At 42.2% G+C, this 18,939-nt stretch overlaps 2 protein-coding genes and 1 long non-coding RNA gene across 3 annotated transcripts; 2 read left to right on the top strand and 1 right to left on the bottom strand.

The window, feature by feature from the left end:
* Positions 1-244: 244 nt before the first annotated feature.
* Positions 245-2,272, top strand: LOC109753191 (3-hydroxyindolin-2-one monooxygenase). Its single transcript, XM_020312115.4, has 3 exons — positions 245-814; positions 902-1,324; positions 1,430-2,272. The coding sequence occupies exons 1-3, from the start codon at positions 287-289 to the stop codon at positions 2,063-2,065; spliced, it is 1,587 nt and encodes a 528-aa protein (XP_020167704.1). The 5' UTR covers positions 245-286; the 3' UTR covers positions 2,066-2,272.
* An 8,562-nt stretch (positions 2,273-10,834) lies between these two features.
* Positions 10,835-13,336, bottom strand: LOC123493928 (uncharacterized). Its single transcript, XR_006663365.2, has 3 exons — positions 12,954-13,336; positions 12,644-12,704; positions 10,835-12,355 (listed from the first exon to the last, which is right to left on the bottom strand). It is a non-coding gene; the product is annotated as an uncharacterized lncRNA (long non-coding RNA).
* A 113-nt stretch (positions 13,337-13,449) lies between these two features.
* LOC109753201 (indolin-2-one monooxygenase) lies at positions 13,450-15,566 on the top strand. Its single transcript, XM_020312121.4, has 3 exons — positions 13,450-14,118; positions 14,207-14,641; positions 14,875-15,566. Exons 1-3 carry the CDS (start codon positions 13,594-13,596, stop codon positions 15,496-15,498), a joined length of 1,584 nt encoding a protein of 527 aa, XP_020167710.1. The 5' UTR covers positions 13,450-13,593; the 3' UTR covers positions 15,499-15,566.
* Positions 15,567-18,939: the final 3,373 nt, after the last annotated feature.

The following is an 18,939-nucleotide window of genomic DNA, read 5'->3' on the forward strand; positions in this document are numbered from 1 at the left end:
TCTTAACTATCCAACCACAAGTTCTCTCTGATTATATATGTTTGACTGTGATCAATGTTTCATATGGACAAAAATACCTTATTATTTACTGCCGCGCTGGTAACATATTGCACTTGTTTTTGGATTTTATTGAGAGTATATGATTTTTTTTGTCAACATAAAGTATTGCCAATTTTCTAGACAAGTCGTACGTGTGGCTGGAGCGAATAAACGTTACGGCTGTGCTTATATAGGGAGCGTGTGATGAGTAGGAGCCCAGCCATTCCTAGTCAGCTATCTGGACGCCATGGCTCTTGAAGCAGCGTACCACTACCTGCAGCGCGCCGTCGGCCATGGCACATCCACAGAAGCACTACTACTCACCGTTCTCCTGCTACTCATCATCCGACTAGCTTGGGTAAGAGCCTTCGCCACCACCACCGCATCAACAAAATGCAAGCAGCAGCTCCCGCCTACACCTCCAGGCAAGCTGCCCATCATCGGCCACCTCCACCTCATCGGCTCCCACCCCCACGTATCCTTCCGCGACCTCGCCGCAAAGCATGGCCGCGACGGCCTCATGCTCGTCCATGTCGGTGCGGTGCCCACCGTGGTGGTGTCCACGCCTCAGGCCGCCGAGGCCGTCCTGCGCACGCACGACCACGTGTTCGCGTCCAGGCCACGTAACCCCGTCGCCGACATCATCCGCTACAACTCCACTGACATCGCATTCGCGCCCTACGGCGACTACTGGCGTAGGGCTAGGAAGGTCGTCAACACGCATCTGCTCAGCGTCAAGATGGTCTACTCCAAGCGCCATGACCGCGAAGAGGAGGTACCTAACTAAAGACGTATATTACTCTTCTTTAATAGAAACACAGTACAAACACAGATGCAAACACTGACTCACTGATCACTGCAGGTGCGGCTCGTGGTCGCCAAGATCTGTGAGTTGGCCATGGCCGCTCCAGGCAAGGCGTTGGACATGACGGAGCTCCTGGGCGGGTATGCCAGCGACTTTGTGTGCCGTGCGGTCCTCGGAGAGTCCCACAGGAAGCATGGCCGGAACGAGCTTTTCCGCGAGCTCACCGAGATCAGCGCCTCCCTGCTGGGGGGATTCAACCTGGAGGACTACTTCCCTAGGTTGGCAAACCTGGACGTGTTCCTCAGGGTGGTTTGCTCCAAGGCAATGGGAGTCAGCAAGAGGTGGGACAACCTGTTTAACGAGCTCATCGCCGAGTACGAACACGGCAAGGAAGATAATGCGGAAGACTTTGTACATCTTTTGCTTTCTCTAAAGAAAGAGTACGGTCTGTCCACAGATAACGTCAAGGCCATCTTGGTGGTAATTGACTCAACTTATCATTTGAAGTTGACATGCATGTTGCCTAACAATTATGTAGGTAAATAATCGATAGCCAATACTAAGATTTGTGTGACCTTGTAACAGAACATGTTTGAGGCAGCTATAGAAACATCATTCCTGGTGCTGGAATACTCCATGGCCGAGCTCATCAACAACAGGCACGTCATGGCCAAAGTGCAGAAGGAGGTAAGGGAGTCCACACCCAAGGGCGAAAAGCTGGACCTGATAATGGAGGAGGACCTCAGCCGCATGCCGTACCTCAAGGCGACCATCAAGGAGGCAATGCGCATACACCCGCCGGCACCCTTCCTGCTCCCGCACTTCTCCACCAACGACTGCGAGGTCAACGGATACACCATTCCCGCGGGGACACGCGTCATTGTGAATGCTTGGGCTCTTGCCAGAGACCCGTCGCACTGGGAGAGAGCGGAGGAGTTCTACCCGGAGAGGTTTCTCCAAGAAGGCCGTGATGCAGAGGTCGACATGTATGGTAAAGATATCCGCTTTGTGCCTTTTGGTGCCGGGCGGAGGATCTGCGCGGGAGCTACTTTCGCGATCGCTACTGTTGAGGTAATGCTGGCAAACCTCATATACCATTTCGACTGGGAGCTTCCGAGTGAGATGGAGGCCATTGGCGCAAAGGTTGATATGACGGACCAGTTTGGGATGACGCTTCGCCGAACGGAGAGGCTTCACCTTGTTCCCAAAATTTACAAATAAGTATCAACATCGTAGCTTTGTGTTATTTGTATCGGCTGATAGGTCAGCTAGCCATTGCCCGTTATGTTAGCTGCCTATTACTATCCCACCTTAATGTAGTCGTGTTGCATGCTTTGGGAGTTTGTTGCACATGAGAGGAACCTGTGGGATCCTCTACAAATGTAACAGCGAATAATGAAGAAAAGTATGGTTGTATGGTAGATCAAAGATCATGGGTTCTCAACTAATAACCTTACTCTGCTATTTGGAATGCCAATGTGGCGATGTGCAGCCATATAAACACTCGCGTCCCATGGTTCGAAAACCTACTCTTCCTGGAATTTCATGCATTAGAGATAATACTGTGATCGTCCTCTCACAGTATTTTTCTACGGGCGTTAATATTATCCCCATGTTCATGGCTGGAACCAGAAGACATAACTTGTTGAAAAATCAGCATTCCAACAATGAGAAATAAAGAATAATGAATTTAATAATATCTCACTACAAAATGAGGAAAAGTATAACAATTACTGAACATTCCACTGTACTTGCCTTCGGAGGCTTCACCATGGAGCAACTTAACCATTGTTATAATTTGAGTATGTAACTAATAACATCAGTCCTGATACTTTATGCGTGAAAAGTCACAGGTGAAATGGATTTTGAAGCGAAAATGCATGTATGCATGTGTGCACCGGTGTAGCTAATTTTCCATCTCTCTTACCTTATTTCACACTATTTTCAAGAAAGGGTGAGAGCTCTACTATTTAGTTACATCAACTAGTAGCAATAATGCACAATTCAGTATTCATATGAAACTTCATATTGGTCCTCATCATCATGGGCGCTACAAGAGAGTATATGTGCAATCTCTTTACCCTGTAAAGAGTTCAAGAGATATTGGACCCTTTCATGACTTCAAATAAAATATTGTAGATCTCATTGTGAGCTATGATTTTCATATAAAATTGTCTCACTTCTACAGAAGGCATCAAAGGTGACCCATTACCTTAGTGAGAAATTTGTGAGCAGGCTTCTAATTATAGGAAGTATGAAATTGGTGTTGTAAGTTACAATTGGTGTTCTAAGTCAAGTAACTGCCAGACAATGGTGTGCATAGGGACGAGCTAGAGCAGAAGAAGGTGGATGTTGTGACTGAACCATCTGTCACTAAGGCATTATGCATAGTCGCTTAGCCTTACATATAGATTGCAATTTTTTTGTTATTCTAGTTAGCTGGCAATGGGTAACAGTCACATTTGATCAATGACTTTTGCCCATTCATAAGTTTCTTCATCGAGTGGACCGTCTGTTAGCCCAAGGTTCACAATCTCCTTCATAAATCACGAGACTTCTCTAGGTTTCTCACTTGTTCCCTCGATTCAGCTCTTCAGTTTCCCACAAAAAGCCATCTCCTCGAGCTCCATGGCTGTATCCTATTCGCCTTCATCACTGTCAGCCCTGTCACTCTATCTCGTTGCCATCCCTTGCCCACCTTTGTGACCATTAGGAGTAGGTAGAAATGGAGTTGAAGTTCACCAAACTCAAGCCCTCGCCATGGATGAGGACTTAGAACCCGACTTACAAAATATCTATACATAGTTGTTGGGGCACTAGACAACTGCAATGCAATTAATCAAAATACTCGAAAGAGTGTTTATTTCACAATGGTCGACGTATTATGTAGACACTAGAATCTGATAAAGTATGAGGTGTACAATAACTAACAAATAAAAACATACTGTGTCTAAGTTTTTTCGAGGCAAATTATGGCCTGGTCATACTAGCACTTAAAATAAGTGGTTTTCTATTATTGCAACTAGCTACCATCGGTACTAAAAAATCTCAAAGTTAATCTAATAACAAAAATAAACTGATAATTAGGAGAAAACATACACTTCACATGCAACAATTAATTACATATGTAATGATATAACAAATCTACCCGCATTTTGCATGGGCCTAGTTTTATAAAATATTGAGCAGTCCCACTATTTTATTAGTACATGCAATCATAAATCTGTAACGCTTATTTTAATTTTTTTAATTTCTTATGTACGTTTTGCATGTCCTTCTGTAATTACAATCATAACCTTCTGGTCTATACAAAGTGTTGTACATTTGTATTTACCCGTGTATGGTTTTAAATATTTCTGTGGCCGGTTGATCCATACTCTTTAATATATACTTGGTACCGGTAACATGAATCTTCTGTGGAGTACTCACGTGACAAGAATATGCACAACATAAATAATGTAGAGTTGCCATAATACAACTTGATTATCACCCTCGTCTATAATGACATTTATGGATCATGATTTTTTTTCATTGATACAAGCACACAAAGCCCATAAAATTTCAGAAACAATCAGATAACCTCCGGTGCCATTCAAACTGAGACCTTCCCTAAGGTGACTAGTTTTAACGGACGATTTGTTGCATGAAACTTTTTGTGGTTGTCACACAATGCTATTGTTAAAAAAATGCATGTGACAATATCTATTTTGACTACTTCCACAGATATACCCTTTGTGTAGTAATGTTTAAGGTGAGTCATATTTTCCATATTTAAATGGAATACTAAATATCTTGATGCCTTTGCATAAATACATGCAAACACATATATGGACAAAAAATGTTTTATAAGTACAAGACGCATGAACCCATTATTAGTGCATATGTTAATTTAATTGAATAAGTAAGAGCGTAAAATTAACTTGTATAATTTACACAAGCCACTATGAAGTTGGTCCCTAGCGTAAAAGGTAAAGTGCCATAAAATTAACATGCGAGATCTACCCAGCTCAGCAATGGTCGATGCATCCAGCTATGTATTGGATGATGAATACCCTGACACCACACACTCCAAAATTAAAGAGAAAGCTGCAAGCAACAATCTTGCCTGGTCCGTCCACACACACATGGATTATACATGTCCAAATCACACAGTTGTTGTACTATTATCTTACCCATCCACGTGCAAATCTTGTTACCAATCCATGCATCATATACGTAACAAATCACAGTTGAAAGCATGTGAGTAGTGCCCTACTCACATGCATGCATGGTCATCAGTCAACATGTTCGATGCGATCCAGTAGTACACAGAGATTCCCACGCGGTGCACGCCCATATTATTCTGTAATATCACCTTATTAAGCAGTGACAAATCCTAGCAAACCGCCAACCGTTGCCCATCCGCACACATGCATCAGTAATCAGTGGCATGATTGAACGCCTGTGAGCTAGCAGGAGCTTGCTAGGATACGTCAATTGCAACATGGAAAATTATTTCCCATCATGGTTTGTTGAAGAACTGTCCATGGCATATTGTAAGCATATATTTCCTCATCGTTGCCCAAATGAGCGAGTTTTTACCAACATTTTTGTCCTTGTACTGTTTTTCCAACGGTGTTTTCGGCATAATGTTTTAAATCATACAGCTATGACTAACGTAGCCGATGAAGAAAGAAACTTGTGCTCAGCAATAGAGGCTAACTAACTGAAGCCAGTTAGCACAAATGGAATTAGAATAGGTACCCACCCGATCATGGCAAGCCCCTTCTAATTATAGTGAGCACCGCACCCCTCTGTGAATACACAAATATTCACCATACAAAGATGTAACATGCCGCGTGTCAAAAGAAATCATCCACTCCATTATCATCGTTTGTTCCACAAGTTAGTAGGAGGAGGACGGCCACGGATTATGGAATGCCAAAATTGTACAGTGATGCAACTCCTCGGTACTCGCTCCATATGGGCCTTTGTCTGATCTAATATCTCTAAGCCGCCTATATGATATGGTACAAACCACACTGTATGCTCTTACATATGATTAGTAAATTAGAGGCCATTTTTGTGGTGTAAGGTGACATGGGACAACCTCATCACTGACACTTTGTGCTTGCACCACAAAATAAAGAGCAGGAAATTAATTTATCTACTCTACGATTTAAAGACTACGGGCCACCGTGCATTGCAGCCAATCCCTAGTCTAGTCTAAAACATACAGTTCCCTAAACTCAGCAATTGTCTATGCATCTAGCTGCACGATTACCCTGACACCACGCATACTCAAAATTCCTACAGAAAATTAAAGAGAAAGGTGTCCATCCACGTGGGCACACGCGCCAAGATCCAACGACAAGGCCCAATAATGAACGCATGGGTGAAAATCATAAGAGGCTAAAAGACAATGGGGCTGCGGCACAGATATTGTTTGTATGGAACTTGGTGCATGATTGATAGTACCACTAATGGCATATTTTTGGCACCATATTTGTCAGGCGCCACTGTTGGCAAATCTAAGCACATGCATATGGAATCATATCCTTTTTCGGACTTCGCTACACTGTCCTTTAGCCTTTATAATTTTCACATCAATTATGGAACTTGTCGTTGGATCTTGGGGCAGACGTTGTCTTTGTGTACAGCACAGGGCCACATCAGTAACAGAGGTTGGTGTGTGAGATTAAGTGAAACAAAAAGGCCCATAATGCACAATTTCATTTTGCGGTTTTTATAGGCTTACCAAGGCATTTAATTGTTACTAGGTGGCACTGTGGAGTTTCACTCGGTTTCGAACGCGTGGGAACGAAACATAACGCTCTGAGTGCAGTTTCAATTGGCTTCAACTAGATGAAACTTATCTCTCCTCCCTCCCTCTCTCTCTCTGTCTCTCATAATTCACATGCAATGTTACCATTTCTGCTGCTGATGTGTCACCTCATCAAATGGGAATGAAACTCCCACCGGGACTGGCCTTATTTTCCCTTCATTCAAAGAACCATTAATCAGAAGTAAAATCATTCTTCTACAATCTAAGATAAATTTGACACTGTACAAGAATTAGTTGTCCAAACTGAACTGCAAGTTGCTAGCACTAGGATAGGTCATTTTGAATAATATCGAAGACAATAAGTTGAATAGCAGCACATTTAAAGGGGCATATGCAACTTCTTGATCCCCTTACATGATCATATTTTTAGGTGACATTACCAGCTAATCAAAAGAGTAGGAAAAACTTGGGAGGCAAATGTTCAATGTGGCAGCTGAAGCATGCCAGCTGGAATTTGTCCTATTTGGTTGCAATCGTCAAAAATCGCCTGTTATTAAAACCAAAGACTCAGGAACATAAAATTATCAGCAGATATTCTCCAAAGTAGTGGCTCACAAAAACACAAGAGGTTAGCACCAGGCACAAATATCCTTAATCATGGGCATGAATCTCGAGGATGCCAGATCGAAATTTCAATCATTAACAGTATTAAAATATTAAAGGATTATGCACCAAGTTGGAGTCAATTAAAAAGCAAAGAAGTGATTAATTAATTAACATGGTAAATGTGAAATTGTCAGCAGGTCATTCACAATTCAATGTGAAGTACTCATGGTCCCATGCATTGGCATGGGTTGCATATGTATATTATATAATACCACAGATTACAATAATACATCGAAGCCGCCTGGTATGGTACATCCACAGAGTATGTTCTTACTTCCAGTCAAAAAAGGAGAGTATGTTCGTACCTAGTGCTACATGGCTAAGTAGAGACCATTTTTTGTAGTCTGAGGTCCAACCTCATCACAGAGACTTTGTTGTATGTATGAAACCTTCTGAGATGTCACCTCGTTTGGAGAAATGTGTTATAGCTCCCGGGTGTAGGGACACCCTCTATGAACAGTAAATTCGAAAAAATAGAAGAAGAAAATCTAAAGATTCTGAAACTTTGCAACATCAAAGATGATCAAACGTTTTTGGTTTTTGCAGATTTTCATAACAAAACATCAAGTAGAGAAAGGTGTACACATGAGTTTCTGATTTCAGTGCTAAAAGTGCTCAAAATTTTGAGCACTAAAATCTTTTTCTTGTTTAGAGCTCCTCGAATATTCTGCATGAAAACTTGCAATCACCTACAAAGTTTGAGCATATTTGATGTCGCAAAGTTTCAGAATTTTTTATTTTGTTTTCTTTTTTTTGTACTGTTCATAGAGGGTGTCCCTACACCCGGGAGTTGAAAAACCAGTCTCGTTTGGTTATTGCAGAATGCTATTACTATTATAAAATCGTCTCTTCTAATGGAGTGCATATACGGGCTTTTGAAATGTTTCTCAAGTGGCGAGGCACATCAACCCATTGTTAGTGCATGCACCACAAAATAAAGAAGAGCAGAAACTAATTTATCCGATTTAAGACTAAATTCATGCACAAAGAAATAAAGAAGAGCAGAAAATCAGTTTACATGATTTAAGACTAAATTCATGGGCCAAAAAATAAAGAAGAGCAGAAATTTAATTTATATGATTTAAGACTAAAATGCATAATAAAGAAGAGCAGGAAATTAATTTATACTAAGGTATAAGACTACGAGCCACTATGCTGTCAATCCCTAGTGTAAAACATACATACAACACCCTAAAATCAACTTGTTAGATCTATCCAACTCAGTTAATCCCCAGTATCCAGCTATATAGTACTCGCTCTATTCACAAATATAAGATGTTCAACTTTTTTGCGAATAGGATGTATATAGACATGTTTTAGTGTGTTTGTTCACTCATTTCAGTCCGTATGTTAGACATAGTCAATATTGAAATATTCAAAACATCATATATTTGTGAATGGAGGGAGTATATTGCATGATTGCCCTGCCACCACACATACTCAAAATTCCTGCAGAAAATTAAAGAGAAAGGTGTGCACATGCACCAAGATCCAAGGACAAGGCCCAGATAATAAACGCATGGGTGAAAATATAAAGGCTAAAAGACAATCAGTGATCTTGTCTGTCTCTATCGAACATGGTGCATGATTGATAACAGTGATGGCATATTTTTGGCACCATATATATCCGCAGGCACCACTGTTGGCAAATCTAAGCACATGGAATCCTAACTTTTTTGGTACTTTGCTGCATTGTCCTTTTAGCCTTTATAATTTTCATGTCGATTATGGACCTTTTCTTTGGATCTCGGAGCAGACATTATCTTTGTGCAGACTTTTGGCACCATATTTGCAGCCTACTTTTGGCACCACTGTTTGCACGTGGAATCAGGTCCAATGAATTGTAAGGCCAATTAATCCTGACATTGCACGGCACAGCACAGTGCCCACCAAAGATGTCAATCTGTGTGCTAGCAAGGGCTAATTTATAGCAAATGATTTCAGAACTAAAAGAAGCATGTAATAGTGACCTTCTAGTGAGATAAAATGATGTACTAGAAACTACGGTTTTATATGTAACATAATTATATATCACAAGTGATTTTTGCCAGTTGGTTCTAACTGTTTCCATGAGCGCCACACCAGTCAAAGAGGTGTGTGGGATGAAACGGAAGAAAAAGGCATCTTATGCACAATTTCAGTTCGCGGTTTGATAGGATTACCATAGCATTTAAGTCTTCTGCGGAATTGTTAAACGCAATGCACACAATGGACTTTCACCCAGTTTCTAATGCTTTGGAATGGTGTGCAGGAGTTTCAACTATTATGCAAAACTTACCTCCTCTCTCCCCTCATAACTTTTATGCCCATATTGCTGATGTGTCACCTCATCACATGGGAAAGAAACTCCCACTGGGACTGGCCTTATATATCTTCCATTCCAAGTTCTATTAATTCCAGGAACTAAAAAAATTATTCCTACAATCTAAGACAAATTGGACAATACAACAATTATTTGTCCAAACTGAAGCCCAAGTTGCTAGCATTTGGATATGTTATTGTGAATAATATCGAAGATAATAAGTTAGATAGCAGCACATAGTAAGATTTAAAGGATCATATACAATGGCTAGAGCAGTTTTCATTATCACGTTTTAGGTCACATTAACAGGTAATCAAAAGAGTAGGGGGAAATTGTACCTTGGAGGCAAAGCTTCAATGTGGCCGCTGAAGCAATACAGCTAGCATTTGTCCTGTTTGGTTGCAATCATCATCAATTGCCTGTTATTAAAAGAAAAGACTCACGCACATAAAAATATCAGCACATATACTCCAAAGTTAATTTGGTGACTCACAAAAACACATCTGGTTAGCGCCGGGCACAAATATCTTAATCATGGGCATGAATCTCGAGGATGGCAGATCTAAATTTCAATCATTAACAATATTAAAGAACGGTGCATCAAGTTGAATACTCCATAAAGGGCATCAATTGAAAAGAAAAGAGGTGATTGATTAATTAACATGGTAAGTGTGAAATTGTAAGCAGGTCATTGGCAATTCAATGTGAAGAGGTCATGGCCCCGTAGAAAAATCGTCCCTTCTAACGGTTTGCATATACGGGCTTTTAAAATGTTTCTCAAGTAGCGAGGCACACCAACCCATTGTTAGTGCGTGCGCCAAAAAATAAAGAAGAGAAGAAAATTAACTTATACGGAGGGAGTATGATTTAAGACTAAAATCCATGGACCAACAAAATAAGGAAGAGCAGAAAATTAATTTACATGATTTAAGACTAAAATGCATGCACCGCAAAATAAAGAGCAGAAAATTAATTTATAAGATTTAAGAGTAAAATTCATGCGCCAAAAATAAAGAAGAGTGGAAAATTAATTTATATTATGATTTAAGACAAAAAATCACATGGGCCACTATGCATTGTAGTCAATCCCTGATGTAAAACATCCAAACAGTACAGTACCCCAAAATTAAATTGTTAGATCTATCCAAATCCAACCCAGCAATGGCGGATGTATCCAGCAGCATGATTGCCCTGACGCCACATATACTCCAAATTCCACCAGAAAGGGCATGGAGAAAGGTGTGCACATGCGCCAAGATCCAACGGCAAGGCCCAATAATGAACGCAGCATGCATGGATGCAAATTATATAGAAAGGCTAAAACACAAATGGGGCACGGCGCAGATCTTGTCTGCCCCTATGGGACATGGTGCATGCTTGATATCAGTGATGGCATTTGTTTGGCAGCATATATTTTTTGGGAAGTCACCACATTCAGTTTTCTACAATTTCATGTCAACTATGGACCTTGTCATTGGATCCTGGGGCAGAGTGGCAGACGCACCTTATCTTTGTGAAGACATTTTGGAACCATATATATTCGCTGCCTACTTTTGGCACCATGATTCGCGCGTGGAATCACGTCCAATGATTCCGATGGTAAGGCCAATCCTGACGTTGCACATCAGGGCTACTACTGCAGGCACAGCAGAGGGCCAACCAAAGCTGTCCATCTGTGTGCACTGGCAAGGGCTGATTTATAGTAGTACAAGTACTTTTAGAATAAATACAAGTGTAATTATGTAACATGATTTTATATGTAACATAACTATGTATCACATGTGATTCTTGTTTCCATGCGTGCCACATCAGTTAAAAGGCCCCTACATCGATGACAGTTTCCATGAGTGTTATGTGGGAATTGGGATTGTGAAATGAAATGCACACGGTGGACTTTCACTTGGTTTCTAATGCTTTGGAACGATGTCCACCGAGTTTCAACTAGATGAAACTCATCTCTCTCTCCTCGTAATTTATATGCCATGTTGCTGATGTGTCAACTCATCAAAGGGGAATGAAACTCCCACTGGGACTGGCCTTATATATCTTTCATTTATAACTGCTTGCATACGAATCAATGGGTTAATAGTGTGCGCTACTACAGAACCGACTATCACTGTGGATTTGGAACCGGGGAAAGGTGTGATAGCTCCTGGGTGCAGGGCACCCTCATGAACAGTAACTTCAAAACAGCATGAATTTTTTTTGAAAAAATCTGAAATTTTTGGGGATCAAATATGATCAAACTTTTGATGTTCTTGCAAAATTTCAGCCAGAAATAACACTCGAGGAGCCCTCTCAAAAAAAAAAACAAAGTTACTGCTCAAAAGTACACATAACTTTGAACACTGATTTTGTTTTTTTTTTGTAAGGGCTCCATGAATGTTTTTTGATGCTAAAACTTTGCATGAACGTTGAATGTTTGGTCATATTTGATCCCCCAAAGTTTCAGAATTTTTCAAAAAAATTCATATTGTTTTGAATTTACTGTTCATGAGGGTGCCTCTGCACTCGGGAGCTGAAAGTCCAGTCTTCTTTGGAACCGGCAATTGTAGCCATTGGCATCACTGTCAGTTCCCTAACCAGCAGCGATAGCTACCTATCAATGCAGTTTTACAGCCCAAACTGGCAGTGATAGCCATAGCCCACAGCACCACTGCCAGTTTGAAGCATGGACCGGCAATGATAAACACATTATCACTGTCGATTAGTGATTTAACACGCAGGTGATGCTAATTTCCCGATAAGTAGCTCTTTGTTTCTCTTCGTCCAATATAACCTGCCAAATTAAGAAATAACCTTTGAATACAATATTACAATTAAAATGATAAAAACTGTGCTTCAATGAAGTCAGTGGGATTCGATAAAAACTTGGAAATTCCAGGAACTAAAAAAATTCTTCCTACATTCTAAGACAAATTTGACAATACAAAAAATTCTTGTCCAAACTGAACTGCAATTTGCTACCATTTGGATAGGTTATTGTGAATAGTATCAAAGATAATAACTTGGATAGCAGCACCAGCACAAAGTAAGGTTCAAAGGAGCGTATGCAATGGCTAGGTACCTTGGACACTTGTAGGCAAAGGTTCAATGCGGCCACTGAAGCAATCCCGCTAGCATTTGTCCTGTTTTATTGGAATCATAATCAATCGCTTGTTATAAAAGGAAAGACTCACGGAATAAGATTATCAGCAGATACTCCAAGTTAACTTGGCGACTCTTCACAAAAAAGGAAGATTATATCTTTTTCTCCTCATTTGTTTGTGATGAAAACTGTCCTCCAAGAAGTAATTTCAGAAGATTGAAAATATTCTCATAGACAACTGTTCTTCCATCAGGTCAAACCATGTAAACAAATAAGCCAAGAGCATTACTTTGGATGACACATATGCTTCAGGCAACCCTCAAAGCAGTTCCACATTAATTTGGACTCGCACCAGCAGTTAGTCTGGGGCGCCCATCATAGCGTCTGTGATTACTACAGAGAGCTTGAGGCTTAGTGGGAACCCAATTAATTAACATGGTAAAAAGTAAAAAGTGATGAATTAAAAAGCAAAGAAGTAACCAATTAATTAACATGGTAAATGTGAAATTATCGGAATGTCATTCAAAACTCAAAGCGAAGTAGCCGTTGGTCCCGTATATTGGCACGGTTGCATATATATTCAAATAGTAACGTAGAAACACGCAGAGTATTATATTTGGAAGTGCCATATTCTCTACAAGAAATATTATACGGTTTATTGGATGGTCAATAACTTCTTTGGCTTTGCAATACACGTACGGAAAAGCAAGGAAACTGCAAATAAGTATTTTTCTAGAGATGTTGTGTGGCTGGAGTGAATACACGTTACAGCCGTGTTGTAAGCTCAGCCAGTGGTGGAAAACTGCACGAGCACTTGACATAATTGATGAAGAGCTTGAGGCTGTGCTTATATAGATAGAGATGAGTAGGAAGTAGGAACCCAACCCAGCCCAGCCATTGTAGGCTTCCTGATCAGTTGTGTGGACCACATGGCTCTTGAAGCAGCGTTCCACTACCTGCAGCTCGCCGGCATCCATGGCACATCCACACCGGCAGTACTACTCACCATTCTCCTGCTACTCATCATTCGACTAGCATGGGTGAGGACCACAACTGCGTCAACAAGATTCGGTAAGCAGCAACAGCTCCCGCCTTCACCCCCAGGCAAGCTGCCCATCATCGGCCACCTCCACCTCCTCGGCTCCCAGACACACATATCCATCCGGGACCTCGATGCCAAGCATGGCCGCAATGGCCTCTTGCTCCTCCGCATCGGTGCCATACCCACCTTATTCGTGTCCTCGCCGAGTGCCGCCGAGGCTGTCCTGCGTACCCACGACCAAATCTTTGCGTCGCGGCCACCATCCATGGCCGCTGACATCATTCGCTACGGCCCCACAGACATCGCATTTGCACCCTATGGTGAGTACTGGCGGCAGGCCAGGAAGCTCTTAACCACACATATGCTCAGCGCCAAGGTGGTGCACTCCTTCCGCCATGGTCGTCAAGAAGAGGTAAGAACTTTTCCTCCTGTGCAGAAACGAATATCAACCGTTAGTTAGTGCGTCACTCATCATCTGACTCTCCGATCGATTGCTGCAGGTGCGCCTCGTTATCAACAAGATCCGTGAGGCGGCCACCAGAGGCACGGCGGTGGACATGAGCGAGCTCCTGTCCGGCTACACCAACGACGTCGTATGCCGTGCAGTCCTCGGAGAATCCCACCGCAAGGAAGGCCGGAACAGGCTTTTCAGCGAGCTCACAGAGATCAACGTCTCCCTTCTTGGCGGGTTCAGCCTCGAGAATTACATCCCCCCAAACATGGTAATGGCGGATGTGCTCTTGAGGCTGGTTTCCGTCAAGGCTCGGCGGCTCAACAAGAGGTGGGACGAATTGTTCAACGAGATCATTGAAGAACACCTACACCCCAGCAAACCATCATCTGGCGAGCAGCAAGCGGCAGATTTCATAGATCTTCTGCTCTCTCTCAAGGAAGAGTACGGTCTCACTACAGATAACATCAAGGCCATCTTGGTGGTAAGTAATTACATTCACAGTTTTCCCACTGCAAATAATTGTCCATGTCCTACACTGTTGTCATTACTACTACTACAATATTTGGAGCTGGAGGGAGTATATAAGTAGTATATTAAGAGTTGGCATGTTGCATACATAGTTAGTACTTTTTTTTTACGGTGCATAGTTAGTACTTTTTATGTGGTGATGTTATCAACACACACACACTAAGTTGGATCCTTTGATCTTAACAGGACATGTTTGAGGCAGGCATAGAAACATCTTATCTGACGTTGGAGTACGGCATGGCTGAGCTCATGAACAACAGACACATTCTGAAAAAATTACAGGAGGAGGTAAGATCCCAAGGCAAAAAGTTAGACATGATAACGGAGGAGGACCTTGGCAGCATGGCCTACCTAAGGGCAACCATCAAGGAGACGCTGCGCTTGCACCCACCAGCGCCCTTCCTCCTCCCACACTTCTCCACCACTGACTGCAAGATCGACGGATACTTGATACCCTCCAACACACGCGTCCTTGTGAATGCTTGGGCCCTTGGGAGGGATCCATCGTCTTGGGAGAGGCCAGAGGATTTCTTGCCTGAGAGGTTTCTGCAAGATCAAGATGGTGATGTTGACACCCAAATGAGGGGTAAGGATCTTAGGTTCCTGCCATTTGGGTTCGGGCGGAGGATTTGTCCAGGGATGAATTTCGGGTTCGCCACCATGGAGGTTATGTTAGCAAATCTCATGTACCATTTTGATTGGGATGTTCCGAATATGGTGGGTACCGGCGCAGGGGTTGATATGGCTGAGTCGTTCGGGTTAACGCTTCGCCGAAAGGAGAAGCTTCAACTTGTTCCTCGGATTCCCTAAACCTACTATGTATAAGTTTATTTCGACATGAGCACAAGAATAAAGGCAAGGAATAAAATGACTAATAATGTAGTGCTGTTTATCAGTTATTATTACTATATATATTTCAGATGGATGAGAAGTTAATTTATTGCACAGATCATATATGATGTACCTCAGGCGCATACATAAAGAAGAATGCAATTTGCATACATTTGAGTGGCGATAGACCTATCTGCCACAACACGCTGCAGCCACACAGCACGCCCGCAGATGTATGTATATGTATAGGTAAAACTAATATATGTATAGGTGAGCAAAGCACAATGGATAATAAAACTGAAAGCAAATAAGGCCTAAACAATATATGTATAGGTAACTAATCATGCATGTATGGAGACAGATATAAGCATGTAAACATTATTTCTACAATAAAATAAATTTTACACTCACAACTCGCAAGTTATAGGGAGAGATGCTGCTGTGTGTCTAAGAAAATTTGTAATATCCTGTTCTCCAAAGGGAATCAGTGACGATCTGATGTTTGGGCTTACCTCTAGATAAATCATCTGTTCTGCTGTCAGATGAATTGCCGCTGGTTGAGGAACTTCTAGTTGAGCAGGGCTTGCGTCATCAGTCATTTGGTCTGAGGCTAGAAAGTTGGTTTCATCATCTGACTGGTCCTTCTCTTTGGCCGTGATCAGAGAGGGGAACTGGTCTTGTAAGGATTTTGCACGGGCATAGAGCACCGAGGCCAGAATTGCTCTGCTTGGAGCTTTCTCTGGCATTTCTTGAGTTCTGCAAAATGTGCATCATCTATCATTAGTTCATTACTATACCTGTATTTTTTAGGTATGACAAAGGGGCAGAACATGTCAATTCGATAGATAGATAGATATAATACGTAAGGTAGAGTAGTTTGATAGGCCAGGGAGGGAATAAGCATGTACTCCTAGCTGTGTGGAGAATAACGGAAGATATTTATATTAGGCATGGTTGTGTAATATGCCTCTACATCATCATGACAAAATAGTCTTATCTAATTTGCACAATATAGAGGTGCTACCTATCAACTGAATAAAGGAGCAGGAAATGTTGTATCAGCTAAAGATTTACGCAACACCTCCATCGGTAAGACATGAACACCTTGTGTTTCAGATTTGACCATGTGTAATCATTTCCTACGCAACCAGGATGATCAGACAAATACCAAGGAGTATGGTTCAGGCCGGCCTAAGCCCGCCCTAGCACCGTAAAAAAAAAACAAATACCAAGGAGTACAACAGAAGCAGACTTATTAGGACTGTCGAATCGAAATGGCAAAATCAGTTCAGATACAGATTGTGCTACAGCAGTGACGCTAAGCATGTCTTCCTTTCAGCTGTGAAGATCACATCTACAGAACGTCTCCGGAAAATTTAATCCGCAAACTAATGAGGTAAATCTTAGCTACTTATGACGCTAGCTACCAGGCAGCAACTATCTCCAAAACAAGACAGAACAACTACTGGATGTTTGCACTAAACATTCAACAGCACCAAAAAGGGAGCGCATGCTAAAGTATGAAATCAGACCAATGAGTAGGCTGAAGTACATCTCATGCAATGTGTGTTGCCGGTCATTCCGTAGAATACATGTTTCAGGTAGGTACTTTCCCATTCGGCCACACACACACACACACACACTAAAATAAATAGCAATTGTATATCACCAAGAGTATAATAATTTCAGTTAGGTGCACATCCAATTAGCAATGTATTTATGTTGCGGTGTTTTATTTATATTGCAATCCAGCTCAGGATCCCTGGTGTTCTTATTTCTGCTTATATATTATAAGAAAGCAAAAGGACTAGTGTCTATATTATAGAGGAACCGCATGCTCCTCTGATGTAGCACCTGCACTGCACACAGATCAGATACCAAATCTACAACCAGAGGTCGGTGTGTGTTGAGACTTGAGAGCAGCCGGCCATACGGGCATGGAGAAGAAAATTGGGGCCTCACCTGGCAAGCGGCGGCCTGCTGCTCCCTCCCTCCCTCCCTGGTCTTCCTCCTTGTGGAGGGGCGTGGGCGTTGGGGAGGATGACCGGATACAAGAGCGGAGCAAGGAAGCAGACCGGATGGCGGAGGAGTTGGGGGCAGGGCGGCGGGCGGCCGGGGACGGGGAGGAGGACGAGGAGGAGGTGGTGGTGGAACCGACGGGCCTGACGGCGGTGCGGCCCAAGACAGTCGAACGGCGGGGTTTTGGGGCTTTCTGTGCTTTTCCCGATTGGTTTCCATCACTTTACTTTTCGTTTCTATTTTCTCTGTCGTTTTTGGGTTTCTATTTTATTCGAATTTGTTTTGCGGGGGTATTTTATTCGAAATTTCTAAAATACAGGTTCAAATTTTTACATACATACGTCGAGCGATTTATGAGTACGTGTAAAACATGTTTCAGACACGCGCCGGGCGTTTATTTTAATTTATGTTGAACACTTTCCAACACTTATCAAATGCACGTCCAACATTTTCTAAATAGACATGGATCATTTTAAATGTCATGAACAAAAAGATTATATAAATTACGCAGACAAAGTTTGGCACTTTCATGAACATTTTCTTAAAAAAAATCATAAATATATTTTTAAACGTGTGAACTTTTTCTAATGTCACCAACTTTTTTTGGATTGTACGGACATTTTCTAAAACAGACTTGCTAAATTTTAGTCGACTGAGGATATATTTTGAATTGTTTGGATTGCTTGCCACATATAGAGATCTTACATTGAGATCCGTGCATTTTTTCTTCAAATTATCTATTTTTACATATTATGTCACTTAATTGAGACTTGGTTCTTTCTTACATGTTATGTCACTTAATTGAGATTTAGTTAAGTCTCAATCGACTGAGACCTAACCATGTCCTTTTTAAAAACACTAGAAGAACGCCCGTGCGTTGCAACGGGGCCATACTAACTTTAAGAGTTCAATATTAATATTCTCATACATGTCAAGTGACATTGGCGACATTTTTTACCATCAGATCCTCACACACACTCTCCCTCCCTCTTCCTCACTCTCTCTCCCCCTCTCCCTCTCTCTCTCTCTAACACGCACACACATATCCATCTTATCGGGTACGGGACCATAATTCATCTATTTCACACACACACGCTAGTGCATAACAATATGGATTATGTGTATTATATTTGCCACCACAACTGAGGGAATTAACTTCATGTAAATCGGCCAGCCACAGCTCCAAGAATATGCGGAGGAGGTGGCCCGGGTCGGCGTCGGCGCCGTCCGGCACGGGCCACGGGCCCGCTTCCAAGTGCGCCTGCGCGCCGGCCACCCATGCCGGGTCCTTCAAGTGCCGCTTCCACCGCACCAACTCTCAGGGCTACGGCCAGGGCCAGGGCCAGGGAAGCCGCCCTTCTTCGCCCCCTTCACCGGCCGCGGCCAACGCGGTGCCGCGGC

The sequence above is a fragment of the Aegilops tauschii genome, chromosome 5 (genome assembly GCF_002575655.3).
Source record: "Aegilops tauschii subsp. strangulata cultivar AL8/78 chromosome 5, Aet v6.0, whole genome shotgun sequence".
Lineage (NCBI taxonomy): Eukaryota > Viridiplantae > Streptophyta > Magnoliopsida > Poales > Poaceae > Aegilops > Aegilops tauschii.